The 19,550-nt window shown below is 45.3% G+C and overlaps 3 protein-coding genes and 1 pseudogene across 3 annotated transcripts; 1 reads left to right on the forward strand and 3 right to left on the reverse strand.

Moving 5' to 3' along the window:
* Window positions 1-330: 330 nt before the first annotated feature.
* On the reverse strand, window positions 331-8,964 carry LOC109476941 (A disintegrin and metalloproteinase with thrombospondin motifs 9-like). The gene is made up of 11 exons (XM_019777959.1): window positions 8,466-8,964; window positions 4,157-4,252; window positions 3,723-3,892; window positions 3,469-3,592; window positions 2,984-3,110; window positions 2,595-2,799; window positions 2,138-2,302; window positions 1,667-1,831; window positions 1,211-1,423; window positions 976-1,031; window positions 331-562 (listed from the first exon to the last, which is right to left on the reverse strand). Exons 1-11 carry the CDS (start codon window positions 8,689-8,691, stop codon window positions 331-333), a joined length of 1,779 nt encoding a protein of 592 aa, XP_019633518.1. The 5' UTR covers window positions 8,692-8,964.
* A 1,162-nt stretch (window positions 8,965-10,126) lies between these two features.
* LOC109477205 lies at window positions 10,127-11,682 on the reverse strand. Its single transcript, XM_019778271.1, has 3 exons — window positions 11,157-11,682; window positions 10,737-10,890; window positions 10,127-10,358 (listed from the first exon to the last, which is right to left on the reverse strand). The coding sequence occupies exons 1-3, from the start codon at window positions 11,680-11,682 to the stop codon at window positions 10,127-10,129; spliced, it is 912 nt and encodes a 303-aa protein (XP_019633830.1).
* Window positions 11,683-13,729: 2,047 nt separating this feature from the next.
* The window catches only part of LOC109477428, a 9,948-nt pseudogene continuing 4,127 nt past the window's right edge, over window positions 13,730-19,550 (forward strand).
* On the reverse strand, window positions 16,251-16,717 carry LOC109477427 (collectin-11-like). Its single transcript, XM_019778693.1, has one exon. The coding sequence runs from the start codon at window positions 16,661-16,663 to the stop codon at window positions 16,352-16,354; it is 312 nt and encodes a 103-aa protein (XP_019634252.1). The 5' UTR covers window positions 16,664-16,717; the 3' UTR covers window positions 16,251-16,351.

Raw genomic sequence — 19,550 nt, forward strand, 5'->3', positions numbered from 1 at the left:
GAATTGAACTGTATAGTGGAAAAAGAACGGTTTAGCTATTTTAGATTTGTTTCTGCGTGTGTTTTTCAGCGATATTTCTAATAAACACACTGAGTATTGTCATACATCCTCAGTGCTAAAAATATTTGTCTGTAAGACTAGAAGGGTCGTAAAGCAGTGAGGATAAAGGGGTGAAGTCTGCCGTCTCTGATTGCCATTTTGTAGAAGGTAGCAGAGTTGTTGCCTAGAATTTGACTTATAGGGGCCTGCGCCTAAAAAACCTCACCATGCGCCAGTAGTGCGGGATGCCCCGTTTTACTACCGGGAGTTAAACTTTCTACAAGGTAATCTCTAAAAATGCCCAAACAGTTCAGTAGGGCCCGGGTTATAGTTCACTCTATGGTCAAACTTCTTCCAAAGCGAGGGGCGGCCTGCGCACGCGCTGATGACGACTACCCTGTCCCTAAACTCCAGCAGGTCTTCCTTGATCCTGGTGTCCAGTTCCCGGACTCCCCTCGTCAGCTCTCCGCCTTTCACCCGGTCCATCGGAGGGGGGAAGCCTTCTCTCATCATCGCGAGGTACCTGGTGAAAGAAAAACAGGATTCTCACATCTGTTCATGTTCTAAACATCTGATGTACAGAAACTAGAGTGGAGAAACGAAATAATTTTAACAAAAAATAAGTTGTTTGCCACAGATAAACAAACAAAACTATTGTTATCTTATTTTATTTCATTTTATTTCATTTTATTTCATTTTATTTCATTTTATTTCATTTTATTTCATTTTAACAGTAACTGATGCCAGAAACAGATCTAAATATATATTTACATGTAACATCTCTCACAATGCAAGAATAAGTATGTAAATGCAGAAAAGATTGATTTGTTATTAGAAAAATATTAAAAACCACAATAATCCCCAGAAACAAAAAAGCTGCATTGTTTCCTCGTAAAATATCAGGAGTAAGACTTCAGACCTGTGTTAGGGTAAGACCCTGTGGATTTCACAGCTGTGAGGGTTGGAGGGAGGGAGTACTTTCCTATTTCCAGCTGTTGCCAACAGGAGTACTTCCCATGGGTGCTGATAGCATCAAGACCCAGGTGGACCTCCTGCTAGCAGCTGGCTGATAATACAGGCAGGTGAAACTCATCTGTATCCAAAACCAGTCTGCTACCTGGTGTTCCAACATGTATTATGCTGTTGCAATTTGAAAGTCAAAGTCCCTTACCTCAGTCCATGAGCCAGTTCTCCACTCTGTTCTGACCCAGACGGGTGGAGGAGGTGTGGTGGGCAGAATTTCCAGGCACGGAGCAAACTCACAGTCCTCGATGTCGACATGCCTCGCAGCAGCATCACACTCACTGTCCTCAAGTTCCTCCCCTTTGGGAGTCCTGCAGACCACAGCTCGCAGACGGTACCCACGGCCGCATGTCACAGTACACTGGAGTGGGGGGAGAAAGAGACATTTGAGGTCTAACGTTAATAATTATCTAACATACAATGCATCAATTCAGATACTCATTTATATGGGTTACACTTGTCTTCACATTCTCAGACACTGATATGTGAAACGTCTGACTATTAAGGCAATTCATTCGCAACTATGCTTTCGTATTACATATTAACATGATAATAATTACGACATATATCATGTTCTATCCAGGATTTTGCCCGGCTAACTGACCTGTCCCCAGTTGCCATAGTGCCAGGTGAGACACTCCCCCAGGTTACATGGCTGCTTCATCTCAGGCCTGGAGTCCAACTCGCAGTCGCTCACGTCCACCTCCTGCACGCCGTTGTGGCAGAACGCCTGGCGATGACGAACACCATCCCCACATGTGACCGAACACTACAGGAGAGAAGGCAAAATTATTCATACATGTGATCTTGTCTGCCAGTGGTACACAGATGACCAGCTGATGGTAATTGGTACTAATAGTAATTCTGAAGAAAAAAAATGTCGTCTCTAGGACAACTTTTCTGCTTTTCTTCGTACAGTTGTTTTAAACAGGGACTTTCCTTGTACATTAGACATATATGTACTCTACTTAGTGTTTGCCTACTTAGTGTCAGACACTAAGTGGGCAGACACTAAGTTCAGTTAGCTAAACTTGTTTAAGATGTGTTGATGGCAGTTACAGTAAGGGAAACTCACCCCAGTCCAGTCGTTGACTACCCACTGCGGGCAGGCATGATCGTTGCAGATCTGGTCGACTATCCGGTTGCTGGCATCACACTCGTCGTGAGAGACCGGGCTCCCACTGCTGTCCAGGCAGCTGGCATCGCGGAACCGGCTGCCTCCGCCACAGGTCCGGGTGCACTGGTGACACATCGTACATGTACTTTCATTTTGTGCTGAAAGGATGGATATTTAGACCGACCCCCCCTAAGCACTAAATTCTATTGATGACACCCTCTGCAAACTCATTCACACAACGCAAGATGAGAGCAAATTAAAAGAAAAAGTAGACCAAAAAACTACTTCAAGTTTCCTAAATAAGAGACCACAAGCATTGTAATAGGACCTGCAGTTACAAGACATGGTGCTCCACCTTGGGCACACTAAAGATCCCACCACTTATCCAAAGATTAGGGTTGAATAAAAAATTTACCTCAGACCACTGTGTGAACTCCCAGTGAGTAGGCAGACATTCCCCAGAACACCTCTCAACATCCGAGGGTCGCTGATCCTCACAATACTTGTCATCCACGACGATCGGCTGACTGCTCAGGGGGTTCTTAACACACTGGATAACTCTGGTGACAGTTCCAGTTCCACATCGCACTGAGCACTCACTGGTATGGGCTATCACCCACCTATGGGAGGAGCATAGTATTGTAAACATTACGTTGTTTACAATAAATGCATAAATATCATAGCTTTTGGTTGCAATCAAAGCTATCAATTTTCCTTATTTCTCTCTTAGTGTTGTTCAGGCACTACACCCTAAATGTTATAAGTAAAATAGAACTACAAAAAGGAAAGAGGAGAGCAGCTCACATGATCTCACAGTCCATGTTACAGGTGGAGGTGATGGTGCCAGGTTTGCTCAGGTGGTGGCAACGTTGGTCAGAGACCACATGGCCATCGTCTTCCCGGATACACTGCACCTTCTTCTTCTTCTGGCCTGGAAGACAAAAAAATGCCATGGTATTAAAAAATTCTGGCCTAAGTGGCTGGGTTCAAACCACATGGTTAGGCATATGTAGATCCTTCACCTTGTGGACATGTTGTACTGTTAGACAAAACCCTATATTCCCATATAAGGAAAATCAAACAAAATGTAGTGTAGTTAGGCAAATCTTGCCAACCTTGTAAATGTTTTGAATCTGCGGTAAACTTCTTTCAGGAGCCCTAGAGCCCAGGAGCTGGCCTCCATAGACTCTGTTAACAGTCTGGCATCCAGGCTACCTTTTGCGGGAGGTTCAAGTTACAACAAGACACCTTCAACTCCACTACTCCCACAAGACAAAGGAGAAGCTCACCTTGGCAGACCTTGCTGCACTCCCCCCATGGCCCGTTGGGATCCCACCTGAACTGTGGCTTCTCCACAGGGAAACTGTAGGAGTAGCGGATGTCTGGACGGTACAGCTTCCCTACAGACAGAACCTGGCAAAGACAAAACAGATGATAACCATCTACATCTGTAGAAGACATTGCAAAGGTCCTATACTTTTGTTGTGTCAGTTTATTTTATCATTACATATAATTATCATATATTGTTAATAGGCTGCCTTACCATGACTACAATATCCTCGTCAATGCGTTTGGTCCCGTTGACACGTTCGATGGCATTGTCAGAGCCAGAGTACTCCAGCACTGCAGGTCCTGCCACCCTGATCTCCCTCTTAAACATGCTGACGACAAAGTTCCCGTTCAGGATGTACTCGCCATTACTTCTTCTCAGGGCTGAGGTAGGAAGATAAGACGCTGTATTAACCAGATGCGTGTGTGGTGCCAAATTTCCATTGGTTATGGAGTTAGGTAGGAGGAAGAAGGTTAAGATTGCTTTATCTTGGCAGTTTAGCCACGCAACATTTGGTTTATGGCAATGATTGTAAAAAAAAAGGTGCCCCAAACAATGAAACCAATAAACAAATAAATATGAGCCATCTTAATTGTCATTAAAGTTGGATGCTGGTAAAAGTCCTCAGTAGTCACACCAAGACCTACCGAGATAGTTGTCATCATCCACACGTCCGTAGTAGCCGTGCTGCCTGATGTCAATGTTTGTGGCCCCACGAGGGATGGTGACAACATCATTGTAACCTGGGAGACAAACATATTCACAACATGGATTCAGTTGGATGGTTTTAGCATATACATAAATACATCCAGAATACTACACGGTGTATTCTATATAACTTGAGGTATAAGACCAACCCAGAGGAGACTATCAATATTTGGCTCTTAATTTTTGATTTTCAAAATCCTGGATCCATTTTTAATTTCTTCTTGATAAGACCAGTACATTCATTGTACATTAAGATGATTTTTACATTGATGAAAATTACAATGACAAGGGAATTGGTGGGTAAAGGTAACCTGAAAGATACATGTAAGTTAACACCAATAACAGTAACCCATGACTTCTAGCGGGGACCTGAAACCGCAAGTTTGGCTTCTAGCTGGGTGGCTGGCTAATTCCATACTTCAGATGTCCTTTGCAGTTATAGGAAACATCAGTGGCACAACTGATACAGATCTGCCTTCTACCCAAATCTGAGGGAGGAAGGAAACGTCTGCAGTTCTTCCACCACCTTCATCAATCCTCCCTCTCCATTTTGGGTGGCACAAGGTCTTGACCTTGTGTCTTCATGTTCCCCAACATAGGATAGAGACAATCTACATCATTTTGTAATGTTAATAACTTGGCCTTGAAGACTTGTATGTGTAAGCTGTCAGACTTTGATAAGGACGGCCCTTGAAGATCGAAGAAAGTTGCAGACAAGTAAAGATTGTGACCTGTCAAACCAGCTAAGATTTGTAGGAATCTCAGGAAAAACTATTGACAAAAATTTTTTGCCACTTGATCTTTTGAAGTCTGCATAGATGCATAAAGATGATATTTGTGAGGGCTAACAGGGTAGAAGAACAAACAAGAGACATACATGAATGGGATATCTACACCACCTATACACGAATTTCAGCTTTGGGACTTCTTAGACAAGAGGTTGTGGCCTACTTGCCAACTAGCTTGTTCTCCAAGATTTCCAGAAGGACGACACATAGCTGACAGGTAACCATAGTAACACATTAAATCAGCTGAGAGTTGTTACACTTTCAGGGAAAAATATTTAGTCAGAACACGTTTCTTTGTCTATCACAATGGACCAAATGTACAAACCCAATTCAGACAGTTTACCGAATCCTGACAAAGAACAAGAGCTGGTCATTCTTCGATCGACATTTGTAAACTATAGCTGATTATAGACTTCCTCTCAGCTGTTGGGTAGAGGACGTGTCCACCCACAGCTCTAAGCTATGAGTGACATCGGAAAAACACCTGGTGATTGGAACTGCACAGCTGCATCTATTTTCAGGGCAATCAAGGACACTAGGAAAAAAATGTTGTGTTTCCGGTTACCCGACCGACCCTATGAAAAAAAAACCCGACCCTAGCCTTTTTTGGGCCGACCAAAAATTTCGAGCTGCTAGCAGTCGGTTTCGCGGCAGAGCGAGAGAGCCCGGGCTTTAAAACGTTTTAACGATCACCGGCGCATCAATTAGATCGGCATTTTTTTTTGTCACTGTTGCCCAGGCAAGCGTTTCTATAGTTTGTCTACTTTATTTTGCTGTTTTTCTCTGTTTGTTTACTTATTTTACCACCGAATATGCAATCCTAGATGATCCGAGTGAAGTTATAAATGCCCCGGTCCGCCGTACATAATAGGCGGCGGGCGTGAGGTAACGTTAGGGATGTGCAAAAACATCGCGGAAAATAATCCTATAACACTCGAAAAAAGGCAGCATATTTACACGTGCCCACAAACATTTTTATGGCTAATTATTGACCAGTTTTGGGGAGTTTTGTTATGTCCTTGGAGTTTTGTTTAGAGCGGGACGGAAAGCCGTGCCGCGACTCCGACTCCGTGCACTTCCGTGTTACATTACGTTGTATGTGACCAACAAAATTACGCCAAAGGCACCACAAATCCACATGTACATATATTTTTTCCCGAAATTTCTTTTGAGTACGCATTTCGTCAATAGGATGTTGCTAATTAGTCGTAGAAATAAGGTAGAAACCAGCGTAAATGTGGCTCTCTCGAGATCCAGCTCTCTGCATTTCGCGCGGGGAAGGGCGCCCGGCCCAGCATGCAACGGGCTTCGTTCCAGCCAATCAGAGCGCAGGTCATCTAAGGTGAACCAATCAGACCGTGGCTACTTGCATATTATAATGAGCATGCTGCTTCACATGCCGGCGGCCGGCCCTGAGTGCGCGGGAAATTTGTTTTGCAACTATATTTTTACGGGGATTTTCTGACGTTTGACGCTGACTTGGCACGATATGATAGCACTACCATGTACACGCTACCGTAGGCGGCAAATGAGTGGTCATTTTTATACAATCGTCGAGAAATTTTGGCGTTATGCACCCGGAAGTGAGCCGATCTCAGTTTGCGTTCCCTCGATTTTTGACAGTTTCCCCCGTGTTTCTCCCCTCAAAATAAGAAACAAAACTACCGCTATTAAATATAACCATATATTACAATTATCATTTCAACATGATAGATCTATTATATATTCCTTTATTTAAGTATGATATCATCATGGTTGTGGAAAGTCCTCAGCTGGCGAACCGAGTCCTTGCGCCGGGAGTGACGGTACATTTTACCGTGAGTATTAAAGCCGCTAGTACTACTAGTAGTAAGCCGCGCGCCTTACAAAAATTATAATAATTTTTCTTTTGTGCCAAAAACCGCCGTGAATTTAAGGCATGAGTTACCGATTTACATTTCTTCTACGGCAGATATTTCTTGTTTCGTCACGTCCCATGACGTCCTGTGAGAGCGGTAGGCCGCCGCTGGTACAAAATGTACAAGACGTCGTCTGCCCACTGCTACACTTTGTTGACATACATTGTATTACACAACGTAATTTTCCGCTAGAAATAACGATAGAATAGCATTAAAAGATAGCACAGTCGACACATGGATACGAATCACATGTCCACTTGCCTCTGGTACTGTTACTAGTATTTTTAAAGGGGCAACATCGCAACACATTAGCGGACGCCCCAGGAGGTGGCAAATTGCTATTGTCTTGTCGGCGCGCAAGACAAACATGAAATCCGACCCTATCGGTAACGCGTTAGAAATAATTTCTGACGATTTTCTAACGATCTTCTGACGAAAATCTAACCAAATACTGACGAAAATCTAACCAAATACTAACGAAAATCTAACTCGTTAGTAACGGGGTACCCGGTTAACTATAACGCGAACGGTGCTGTATATACAAACTCTTTTGTTGAAGAATTTTACGATCTGTTTTATACTGCCCAATTTTCTGTGTAGTACAAACAGATCATACGTTCATTGTCCCGGCTTTGACTAATAAAAAAAAGGGAATCCCTACCTACCGACCCTAATTTTTTCTGGACTGTAATAGGAAACACAACATTTATTTCTATATTCAACTAGGAAGGACTTCTATAGATGGACATATCTCGATGACAATCAGCTCACAACAACAGTCCTATCCAAAGATTTTGAGAATTAGGGACTTCATTGTCTTTGAGTAACATGTCCCATTTTGATATTCTTTATCTCAGTATTGCAGTGCAAGCATGTCTAACCCTTGGAAGATGGGGAACAACAGACGATAAACCGGACAGCGAATGAGTGAGTTATTACCTTTTCAGTAACTTAAGCATGCATTGCCCTTACAAGGAGCACCCCAGATCTATAACAGATCTATAAGTAGTTACAGAGATTACTGTAGGTACAAATCAATGAGCCTATTAAACGTGATTGTCAGAACTGTTCATGGGTGATGGAGGGGAATATTATTTCAATTATCATGAATAAAATCTTTGAAACATGTAATACATTGTAAAGGCACAATAATTTTTTTCTTGTTCCCAATGTCTAATTATATATCAGCCAAAAATAGGTCACCTTTTCAAAGAATAGACTGAGAAATTCAGTTAGTTGACCTTTTGTGATCTTGGAACATGCTGTGAAGCCAAGACTAATAAGATTTTCCATGTGTTTTCCATACAGTTCTGTGTGTCCTTCTCTTTATGTAGTTCTGATGGACATGTTGGCTGCATGCAGGCAATGAGGCAGGATTCCAACACCTATACAAAGCTTTCCCTCGGCCAAAATTCGTAAATGTTTTATGTTTTCAGTTTTCTGTAAAACTTCTTCTGACACATTGTTAGCAGTAAGACTGTCGTATGCTGCACCTGTAATTCCGACTTGAGGCAACAGGTGGAGAAGTTGTGGGTGTTTCAGTATCAGCTTGCGGTACTTACCATACTGGATGAGGTTGAATGTTCCGGCTACAGTCTTGCAGGAGGAGTTATCACCGCCACACACCCCACACTTGTCTCGCCGAGCCTTCGAGTTCAGAACCCGGTCACAGCCTGCTACAGGCTGGGGTGGCTGTGGGGCGGGCGTAGTTTCCGTACCGCCCTGTCCGTGAACCGCCGGTCCTGCCGACAATATCAGCACCAGTACAACCACCTGGCACGGAATCATGTTGGCTTCTTCTTCCGCGAATTCCGTCTGCTCCCGACGCGCGATTAGGCTGGAAAAAAATAGCTAATCTTGGGGAAATGGCCCTCCCTACTGCAAGCTGCCGAGCCAACTACGTTTACCGTTTGTCTGGAGCAAATTACGGCTCTACCAGCCCAACATATGGGGAAGAAACATAAAAATTTGGGGCTGACACCTATTTTTTGGTCCCTCACCCACTGCTTTGTACTTCTCCCCACAATGCACCGCGATGGCCAACCTTTGACCCACCTGTTCGATGTCCTCTACCCAACAGCTGAAAAGGAAGTCTATAATCAGCTATAGTTTACAAATGTCGATCGAAGAATGTTGCACAGGTAATCTGTGCGGTTGTGAAGTCCCCCCGTAGCTGCGCCTTCATGCAGCCGGCGTGTGTTGACGCCGTGTACGTGAACGACCCGACACAGTGCTGCCCCTACATGACCTGTCCTAACGGTGAGAACGTGCACATGTGTTTATACATCTGTATCAGCATAGCCGGTATAACCTCCCTTCGGCGTAACACACCAGCTTCACATGTACTCAGTTTAGACAGATAAATATATTATGTATACACATACTATAAAATTGAAATACCTGCTTGAAATTTTAACATCATATTGCCAGAGATGTATATAGAGTCATATTTTTTGATGAAATTCATTTTCTAAATGCTTTGGTGTCCTGTTAATTCCTTCCGTAGGTGAGAACTGCCAGGCGGGAGACCAGATCATTCCCGCCGGCCAGACTGTGGAAGTGGACGGTGCGCACTGCCGCTGTCACGGCATGCTGGCCGTCTGCTCCGCCACGGTCAGTCACGAGGCGGTCATGCCTCTCAACTAGGTCGGGCAGCAGCGGTGCAAAGCAAGGGTACAGGCACCGGAAAACCGACATGCAAGATCGTCAGAATCATCAGAATAAACACCTTTGCAAGCCACATATTGTGTCAAGGGTGTCCTCGTGTTTTACTGTATACTATAAACCTAGTAACTAAGAAGGAGAGAAGAATTCAACTGTATAGTGGAAAATGGACGGTTTTGCTATTTTGTGTCTGTGTGTTTTTCAGCGATATTTCTAATAAACACACTGAGTATTGTCAAATATCCTCAGCGCTACGTATACAATATTTGTCTGTAAGACTAGAAGGGTCCTAAAACAGTGAGGATAAAGGGGTGAAGTCTGCCGTCTCTGATTGCATTTTTGTAGAAGGTAGCAGAGTTGTTGTGCGTACAATTGAGTTGTAGGGGCCTGCGTAGACAAATAAGCTCGCCATGCGACAGTAGTGTGGGATGCTCCGTTTTACTACAGGGAGTTAAACAGTGGCGACATGAATATAAGTGTAACTTGAGTGTGTCGCCACCGCGTCTTGTCATTATATGTTTCAATAAAAAAAACTTAAAGACTGTCCACAAGGTAAATTCTAAAAATGCCCAAACAGTTCAGTCGGGCCCGGGTTATAGTTCACCCTGTGGTCAAACTTCTTCCAAAGCGAGGGCCTGCCTGCGCATGCGCTGATGACGACCACCCTGTCCCTAAACTCCAGCAGGTCTTCCTTGATCCTGGTGTCCAGTTCCCGGACTCCCCTCGCCAGCTCTCCGCCTTTCACCCGGTCCATGGGAGGGGGGAAGCCTTCTCTCATCATCGCGAGGTACCTGGAGAAAAACAGATTCCTCACCCTGTTACATGTTCTAAACGGGAACATCTAGTGTACAGAAACTAGAGTGGAGAAACGAAATAATTGTAACAAAAAAATAAGTTTTTGCCACAGATAAACCATCAAAACTATGATTATTTTATTTTATTTTATCTTATTTTATCTTATTTTATCTTATTTTATCTTATTTTATCTTATTTTATCTTATTTTATTTTATCTTATTTTATCTTATTTTATCTTATTTTATCTTATTTCATCTTATTTCATCTTATTTCATCTTATTTCATCTTATTTCATCTTATTTTATTTTGTTTTATTTTATTTCACTTTATTTCACTTTATTTCATTTTATTTCATTTTCTTAAGGACACTGACCTGTGTTTCTCAATCCTGACGGGAACAGTACGGACCTCGCACGTGACCTTGACGAACCCGTTGGCGCGCAGTTCTGTGGTCAGCTTGTTGGACGACACGCTGGTCTCCTGCAGGAGTTTGTACCCAGCGGCCGGGAGGGGCAGCGAGCACAGTCCTGGAGTACACACGTGAACATGAAATTAGAGATATTGGCAAAAAAAATGAAAAAAAGACTGGCAATACCCAAGATCTTCTGTCATCAGAGGGCTTGGTCAGTCTTTGGAGTGCAGTTTTGTTGGTTGCAAAGCGCAAACCACGGAGTCTAGCCATGGTATATTCTGCACAAAATCTTTCTATTTCAATTTCAATTCTTTATTATTATACCAATTGCAACATTACAGACTTGATTTAGTTATCAATCCCATATAGTACACCGCTCACCTACTGGCCGATGAATAATGACAATTTTCCCATCTTCTGCCAGCATGTTGCCGACGTGGTCGAACATGCTCCCCGTGTTCTCCACACAGCCGAGGGCGTCATAAAACACCACCCTGTCGTACGGCACCGCCTTCCCCGCGTCGCTCAGGAAGTTTCCCGACGACTTGACGGGAATGGCGCCCGCCACGATGGTGAAGTCGTTCTGCGTGTTCGGGTACACGGCGCTGGCGGGCAGGGATCTTTTTAACGGGATGGCGCCGGTCTGCGCTCCGAGATGCACGCGTTTCACCCGCTTCCGTAACGCGAACTTGGACTCCAGAAGGGGCGCGAAGCTCCCGCGGTAGTTACCGACGTACGCGACGGCATGTTCGGGTTCGATCCCGACGAGATCGTCGATCAGATTCAGTATCGCCTCTCCGTGACTGTCGCCGAGGCTGTAGGGAACCTTCGTCGGGCTGCCTTCGACATCATCCTGACGACGTCTCTCGTGACGCTCCGGTGTTGAGGCAGCCTGCGACGCGGACATTGTGTATACCAGCGACTAGCTTACACCAAACGGGGCACAGAAATGTCTTCGTGTGTTGGAGATATCGCTGATTCCTGACGTTTCGTGACGTTACCTGGCGCTCGGCAGAATCACTGCTCGATCCTTTTGTTATCATTTTCCCCGGTGACCTAGCTACCGGGCGTTAAATTTTTAATAAGCTACTGCGCTTTTCACGGAAGATTCCATCGACCTATTAATCAATCAGTCAATGGAGGTAGCCTTCATTGATCACAAACCAATACATCAGAACCGATTGAAAACAATTCCAAAGACTGTTTATTTGTATATTCAGAGTGAACCGTAGCAACCCCCCACTCCAAGAGACAGCACACTGGTGGTACTAAGGGCATCTCGACGGCTTGTGTTTGGATAAAAACGCAAATATAAACACACTTATCAGCCTGTAAAGCCGTAATGTAAGATTTAGTGACTTGAAGCAATGATAGAATTATCCACAGCGGAAAGGGGTTTCCCAGTGTGTCTTTGTGTGCACAATAAAGACGAAGTACTAGTACTTGAGCGACTCCACGCTACGTCACACATGCTTCTACAGGTTTTACAACGACTAGTACCGTTTCAGGAGGATTTACAACCAACTATGGAGCTACTGTATACGAGCTCGAGTGTGTGCGATTATATCTTCCTTTGTGATATGGACCACAGTTTGAAGTGAACATAGTAGAGCTCCATTACATTGTACATCCTTGCATGAGCTCATGTTACCATATTGGTGAAAATAGGTTACGAAGCCATAGTGTCTCAGGAAGCGAGGAAGATGCTTTGTGTTTATGCTTTGTATCCTAATTCCTCCATTTCCTCGCGAGTCCCGGACTCAATACGTCTACTCAATACGTTGTGCGTGTGTCTGATGCTCGACAAGACTGTAGATTGTCACGAATCCGCTAGGGGACAGTATTAACAAGTTACGTGTTTTACGTGAGGCTGAAGTAACCACCCGAGTCTTCCCTGTGATGATACAAATGTCCTTGTCATCAAATGTTACCTTTTAGCTATCATTAGCTGATTTGTACCTCAATGAAGAAGAAAATTTGGTATGTATGTAGTTGGCACAGACCCCGAGGTCTAACTCAAGGGACCAGGGGACTGGTAGAAATTTCCTTGCTGGCATATTGGCATTGGATCCGAGGAGCTGGGCTGTGTACGTAGGTCCTTCACCTTGGCCCTTGACATAGTCTGGCATCCAGGCTACGGAGAGGCTCGCACCTAACACGGCAGGATTCAAGGCTAGCAAATCTCCACCTCTTCAAATACCTTAGATTTCATACTACATAGCAACTTTCACGAGAGCATTAATTACAACGAACAGTGCCCGGTACTAAGGGCAGTAAACAGGCACAAAGAAGGGTAATAAGTCAATAAATCAATAAGCAATCATTGGTAATAAATCAATGACCAACAGTGATCGCGACCTCGACCTCTGTGACAAGCGCCCAGCCTGGCTAACGTCTGGAGCCATCTGGTACAAATAACAGCTGGCAGTCGACGGCTAACATTGGTGATAGAAGGGCGTTCCCGGTGACAAGAACAACTATATGTTAAGTCTCCAAGCAGATTTCTTCAGGAGATTTAATGAATAGTGATCATCATGAAAGTTGTGAAAGTTACATGTTTTAAGGCAAAAGTTACATGTTTTAAGGCAAAACTTTTGTTCCAATACAAAAGGTAAATGTTCTCACACCCAGTTACTCCGTCATAAACTACTGAGGAAGATCAGTAGACTGACCCAGTGAGAACAGTGATAATATTTTCCTTCCTCTGTAGTAGTGACACAACGGCCGCAAAACCACACGAGTGTTTGTATTGGGCCACTGTGGTCTGCCCTGCCACACAAGGTCTCGCTTAGTTCCGCCTTGGGGAAGAATAAAAGCCTGCTGTGTTGGTCCTTACAGGCGCATCAACAGTTGTCGTCATTTTTCACGGCAACGTCGACGTGCGGCAGCCTCGCCCGGCGTCCACACCGCGCTGTGCAAACATAACGGTCCAATCTCTCATGTTGACGGCTTTTATATTGACACTGTTACAATGTGTACACGGTGACAAACACACACTAAACGCCTCGAGAAGGAAGTTGAAAAGCTAACCCTGTCAGGAACAACCGAAGAGTTGTGATAGTTGATCGGATCCTTGTGTTCACGAGGACCGTCGGGTACTTCTGACCGACAGGGAAGTTTTACCGCCACACGACAGAGCAGAGCTGGAACATGGGGAATTGGTCAAGGAACCGCGTCATCCTCATCTCGGTCGTTGTCGGGGTGCTGGGGATTGCGGTCGGCGTGCTGATCGGCTACTTCTCGGCCCCGTCCGGCCCGTCCGGCACCGGAGAGTTCGCAGAGTTCCTCTCGGAGGGGGACGCGTGGGTCGCCGAGGCGCTGAGGGACGAGATCAACGCTGACAACATCAAGGAAAATCTACGGTAGGTTGTGTATCATGCTTACGAAATGTAACATACTGAAATAAAGGGAGGGGTGTAGAGCTAATTGCACTTAAAAGATAAAATAGATGAAATGTATGAAACTTTATGATTGATTTCTTGTCAGTGCATGTACGAGACGAGCAAGAACAAACTCTGTATAATTGGCTGGAAGCTGTTATCGAACGTAAAACTATAACGTGATATCGAAAATGATTCCAAAGCTATTAAAATGTTTCCTGCTACAGTATGCCTACGTAACACAATCTTTCACCATGGCCAAACCGTGTTGTTATCGACATGATCGTACATAGGTACACGTACGCACCGTGTAACAAAACAGGTCGCGCAGGTGTTGGCGTTTTTCCAAGAGTTCTCACCCCGTACGTGAGTCCCCAGCAAACTACAAAACTATATGTAGTTATACACATAGTTAGCACTATGCCTGCCGTACTTTATCTTGGGTGGTTATAAACAGGTAATAATCAATTCTGATATACGAATCATGCGTCTCACTTTGATGTAATCATCTCTGAGCAGAGTACTGGTATTTGGGCTTGTTTTCGGGTTACTTTGACGCTGTGTTGACGCTGTACATATCACTAATCAAACATGGGCGTTGCGTCCTGAATTACCGCAGACCAGCCAGGTCTTGTTCACGCTGAGAGCCAAATTTCACCACCCTCCCCCGTAACCTCGGATTGACCTAACCTCACGGCCAACACCCAGGCTACTGTCAGACTACAGGCTCCAGTCTCCATGGGGAGGCTACATACGTTTTACTAGCTGTCCTTTTCTGTACCCTTGAAGAGCCAGTTTTACAAAGATAGGGCAGCTAGGAAAACGTAACGAGTTAGTCACCCTATATCTGCTTGGGGGCGAGATTACGTCATCCCGACAACTTCGCGTACTCAAGCCGGGCAATGTCAAAGACCAAGTCTGTCTCTCCTTAACCAAATAACTGTCACTTGACAGGATAGAAAAATAGCAGAGGTGCAACACGAAGACATGCAGCATGGCTATCGTCATGATAAACCAGATTTTATTTCGATATCAGAAGTAAAAGACAAGGAACTGCCATAGCTTTACACAACTTCTACAAAACATTTAATACACCTTTACGCACGGAGGTAACAAGACCAAAATGATATGTTTCAGAAGGCCATCCAGTCTTGATGATTTTCCTGTACTGTCACTGTCAGTATGTGCATCGTGTATTGAACCTTCTCACTGAAAAGGCTCCATTTTAGTTATTTATTGATCCATTGGTGCTGTGGTGTAGTGGCTTTCGCTTTCAAACAACAAGCACTAGAGGACTGTATTTACATTTGAAAAAATGATGTAAATGAATAAATATTTTTCATCTCTGTCCGAAGCCTTCCATGGTCGCTATCATTAACCAACTATACACATGAATGAATTCTGTACGTTCTTTGATACTTTGATACTGGTGGGCTGTATCAATCCATATCCATAACCATACGTCACTCCTAGATACCTGACGTCAAAACCACATCTAGCAGGCACACCCGAGAGCAAGGAGCACGCTGATTGGGTGGTGCAGAAATGGCGGGAACAGGGCTTGGACGACGCTTACCTCACGAACTACAACATCCTGCTGTCCTATCCGGACAGGGACAGTCCCCAGCTACATAGCTCTGCTAGATGTGTAAGTACAGCTGCGTACCTCTGCTAGATGTGTAAGTACAGCTGCGTACTTCTGCTAGATGTGTAAGTAAAGCTACATACATCTGCTAGATGGCCTAGATGTGTAAAATCAGCAAAATCAGCTACATACAAGGCTCTGCTATCTGAATCTGTAGTACAATAGTTACATACTGCAAATCTCTGATAGATCAATATGCGTAGGCGCAGGCTGAGAAGTCCATGAAGCTACATATCTCTGCTGACTGCGCAAATTCAGCAAAATGTCATGACCTCATGACCACCTGTTGCCACAGAAACGGCATCGAGCAGTTCCGGACGGCCGTGTTTGAGGAGGCGGTAGACGCGGAGACGGAGCAGTGGCTGTCCTCCATCGTGCAGCCGTTCAACGCCTACTCCGCGCCGGGAACTGTGCAGGTGGGTACCGGTCCTCGGTTTAGTAAGTCCTTTGTTTAATGAGTCAATTGGAGTCACTTGTGATAGTTAACTTCCTTTATGAATTTACTCTGTGGATTATACGGATACAGATGCGATGATGGTATGGCATGTAGCCTATGCTTGTCGTGGTACAACCTGGCATAGGAAGTGCACGCGTCGGATGCACGGTGTGTCGTACCACTGGTGCTGCCGCTCCCTGGTGACGCTGCTGAAGATGGGGCTGTAAACTACGCAATCTTCGATGTCGTACTCGTTGTCCGGCTCTCCCGGAGCCCACATGTTGTAGTCACCGAGCGCGGTGCCGTCGAGCCACTCGAAGCTTCCTTCTCCGCGCTGATCGTGCAGACCGATCCAGAAGGAGGAGCCGTTGTTGACGGAGTTGCACAAGGAGATGAGGAAGGCGTTAGTGCCGGCGTCTCGGGGCATGGCGAGGGTGCCGCCGTTTTTTGCGACAGATCAGAGCCGATTGCCAGAAGTTCTTTTTCACGCTGAACGCCTTGTAGCAGATTCCGTGCCACTTGACATATTCTTCGGGACAACCTACATCTATGCCCATCTCCGTCCTATTTTCATGACGTATTCGCCACTTGCTTGTATCTTCGGGGAAAGATAATTTGTTAAGACGCTGTTCCAAGACGTTAGACAGGTTCTGCTGACTGTTCAGATTGAGTTTTAAGGCGTCGACAGCGACGGTCAGCTGCGATATTTCCTCCTTATTGATGAACATCGCCACGGCGAGCACCACGGCGACCAGGGTGACTACCACAGCGGAGGCGACGCCCACGCGGCTGCGGTTTGAGCGGTGGAAGCTACAGAGAGCACGGCGGCGCCCGCTTGCTCTACCCGGAAATGCTTGATCTGCGGACGTGTCGGCATGAAGGCTGATGGCGTTATCCCTTGCTTGGTGTGACTTCGCCTCCTCCTCCTTCCCCTGGAGTGACGTCGACTGCTCCGCCTGGAGTAAAGTTGTCTGGTCCGCTTGGAGTGACTCCCCCTCCTGCTTAGTTCGCTGCCGCTGAAAACGAGCCCTTTGCCCGGGCTCCTGAATCTGTAGTACTACCGCCTCGGCTGTTTCGTATACGTCTGAAGACGTTCCTTGGTCTTCCTGCCACCTGCCTGGAGCGCTGCTTCCATGGCGAGCACGCCCACATGAACCGCCACGATGGACAGGAGGGGGTCGGGATGGCGGCCGGCCGGTTTGGCCGCTGCCGGGGCCAGAGAGAGGGGGGAGAGGGGTCCAGACAGGCTGCGCTTGCTCATACATTTGTTCTGTAGACTGTACTAACAGAGAAAGACAGTGCAGTTTATGACAGTAAAATATATGAATATTGCCTAGTATATCATGATTAGTCTGAAGAAACAAGCGCCCCTTCCCTTATATGGAAGAACAGGACGTGGTTTCTTTTTTCTAGACGTCACAGACTAATTTTCGTGGAAACAGCCTTGCCTTGGAGCTATTGACGTCACCCTTAAACTAGTTGTTGAGATCTACTGCAGCTGATTGAAATATTGATTTTTCGAATCTTTGCAGACACTTGCAATCTAAAGGTTCAGGGTTCGACTCTCTAGCAAAACCCAAAGATGTGCCCTTCGGGGAAAGACATTTTACTCCTACTATTTGTCAGTGCTCAATAGACTCAGATGAACATGAGTACCAAGCTTCGGTTGGAAACGTCCTTTGAGTGGGATGTAGTTATAAAGCCGGGGGTCCTGTGCTTGAGGAGAGCCACAGCTCAAGCACGTGAAAGGACAACGATACAAATGTCCATCCACACAACTGCTTGGATACCAAACAAAAATCTTGGATAAAAAAATTAAAATCGAAGACACAGTTTGCACCACTATAGAAACTACAATGAAGCTACAAACGTAAACGCCCTTATTTTCGCTAAACACATTCCAGGGAGACGTGGTGTACGTGAACTACGCACGCGTGGAAGACTTCGAGCGGCTGAGGGACGAGCTGAACGTTGACGTCACAGGGAAGGTCGCCATCGCGCGCTACGGGAAGATATTCCGGGGTGAAAAGGTAGGGGGCGCTTCTTATCCGGTATCGCACAGACAACAGGTATCGGCTTCACGAGAATGACTACATTTCATTTCATTTCTTCTGGACAAATTTTTGTTGAGTCATGCACATGATAAGAGGTATAAGGTAAATATACTTGGCACAATGTAGCTTGCTCAACAGATATCTTGCTCAATCAGACGTGCAGCCCAAAGACCCCGAGAGATAGCAATTCAAGAACTTAAGTAAGAACTTACTCTGGTCTAGATTCTAAATACCTATTATATCAGGTGCCCAATGTGATACAACAAGGATTTATATTGGTATTTTGCGCCGAAGAACTTATCCTGATACTGGATAACCAATAATTAATATAACAGAACGAATGTGACGTTACATGTATACGCAGAAGTACTGATATTTGCCCTCCAGGCTAAATACGCGCAGCAGTTCGGTGTCGCCGGGCTGATCCTGTTCACGGACCCGGAGGACACGGTGGGGCCCGACGGGGAGAGAGACCTGTACCCGCGCGGCTGGTACCTGCCGGGCACGGGCGTGCAGAGAGGAAACATCCTCAACAGCGCAGGGGCGGGCGAGCCGCTCACACCCGGGTACCCCGCCAAGGGTAGGGCGGCTCTCACGGCCATCTAAGATTTGCGACATTTTTGTAAAACTTTTGACAGAAGTTTTCTTTACAACTTTGCATTATTAAACTATGCTTTTTCTAAGTTTTCCAAAATAAAAGACTGTCGTTTATAAGAAGTTTAAGTTGTACTATGTCCTCTGCAGACTACATGTTCCGGATAAGAGAGAACGAGACGGACGCCCTTGCGAGGATTCCCGTACATCCCATCGGCTACAGCGACGCCTGGCACATCCTCAAGTACTGCAGTTTTTTTAAACACATACAACTGACTGCTCTGCGGTCTTGTACAAAAATAATATGAAAAATTGTGAAGAAATTATATAATCGGCATATAACAAACATACACACAAAGATAATTCTTAAAATGGTACTTCACTTCCAGGGGGTTAGGTAATAACAACGAAATAGAAATGTTAAAATCATTGTTATCCTTTACTTTTCAGTGCGATCGGCGGCCCGGACGCCCCGGAAGAGTGGCAGGGAGGACTCAACATCACCTACCGGCTGGGGCCTGGCTTCAACTCGGCAACCTGGGCCCGGTACGGACAGACATATGGATTCCAAGTTATAAAATGATCTGAATATATAGGTTCATGATTTACAGCATTAAACTGTTACACACGACTAAAAGTTCAGCTCGTAGAAAGCCTCTAAATGAC

The sequence above is a fragment of the Branchiostoma belcheri genome, unplaced genomic scaffold (genome assembly GCF_001625305.1).
Source record: "Branchiostoma belcheri isolate BF01 breed outbred unplaced genomic scaffold, Haploidv18h27 scaffold4, whole genome shotgun sequence".
Classification (NCBI taxonomy): domain Eukaryota; kingdom Metazoa; phylum Chordata; class Leptocardii; order Amphioxiformes; family Branchiostomatidae; genus Branchiostoma; species Branchiostoma belcheri.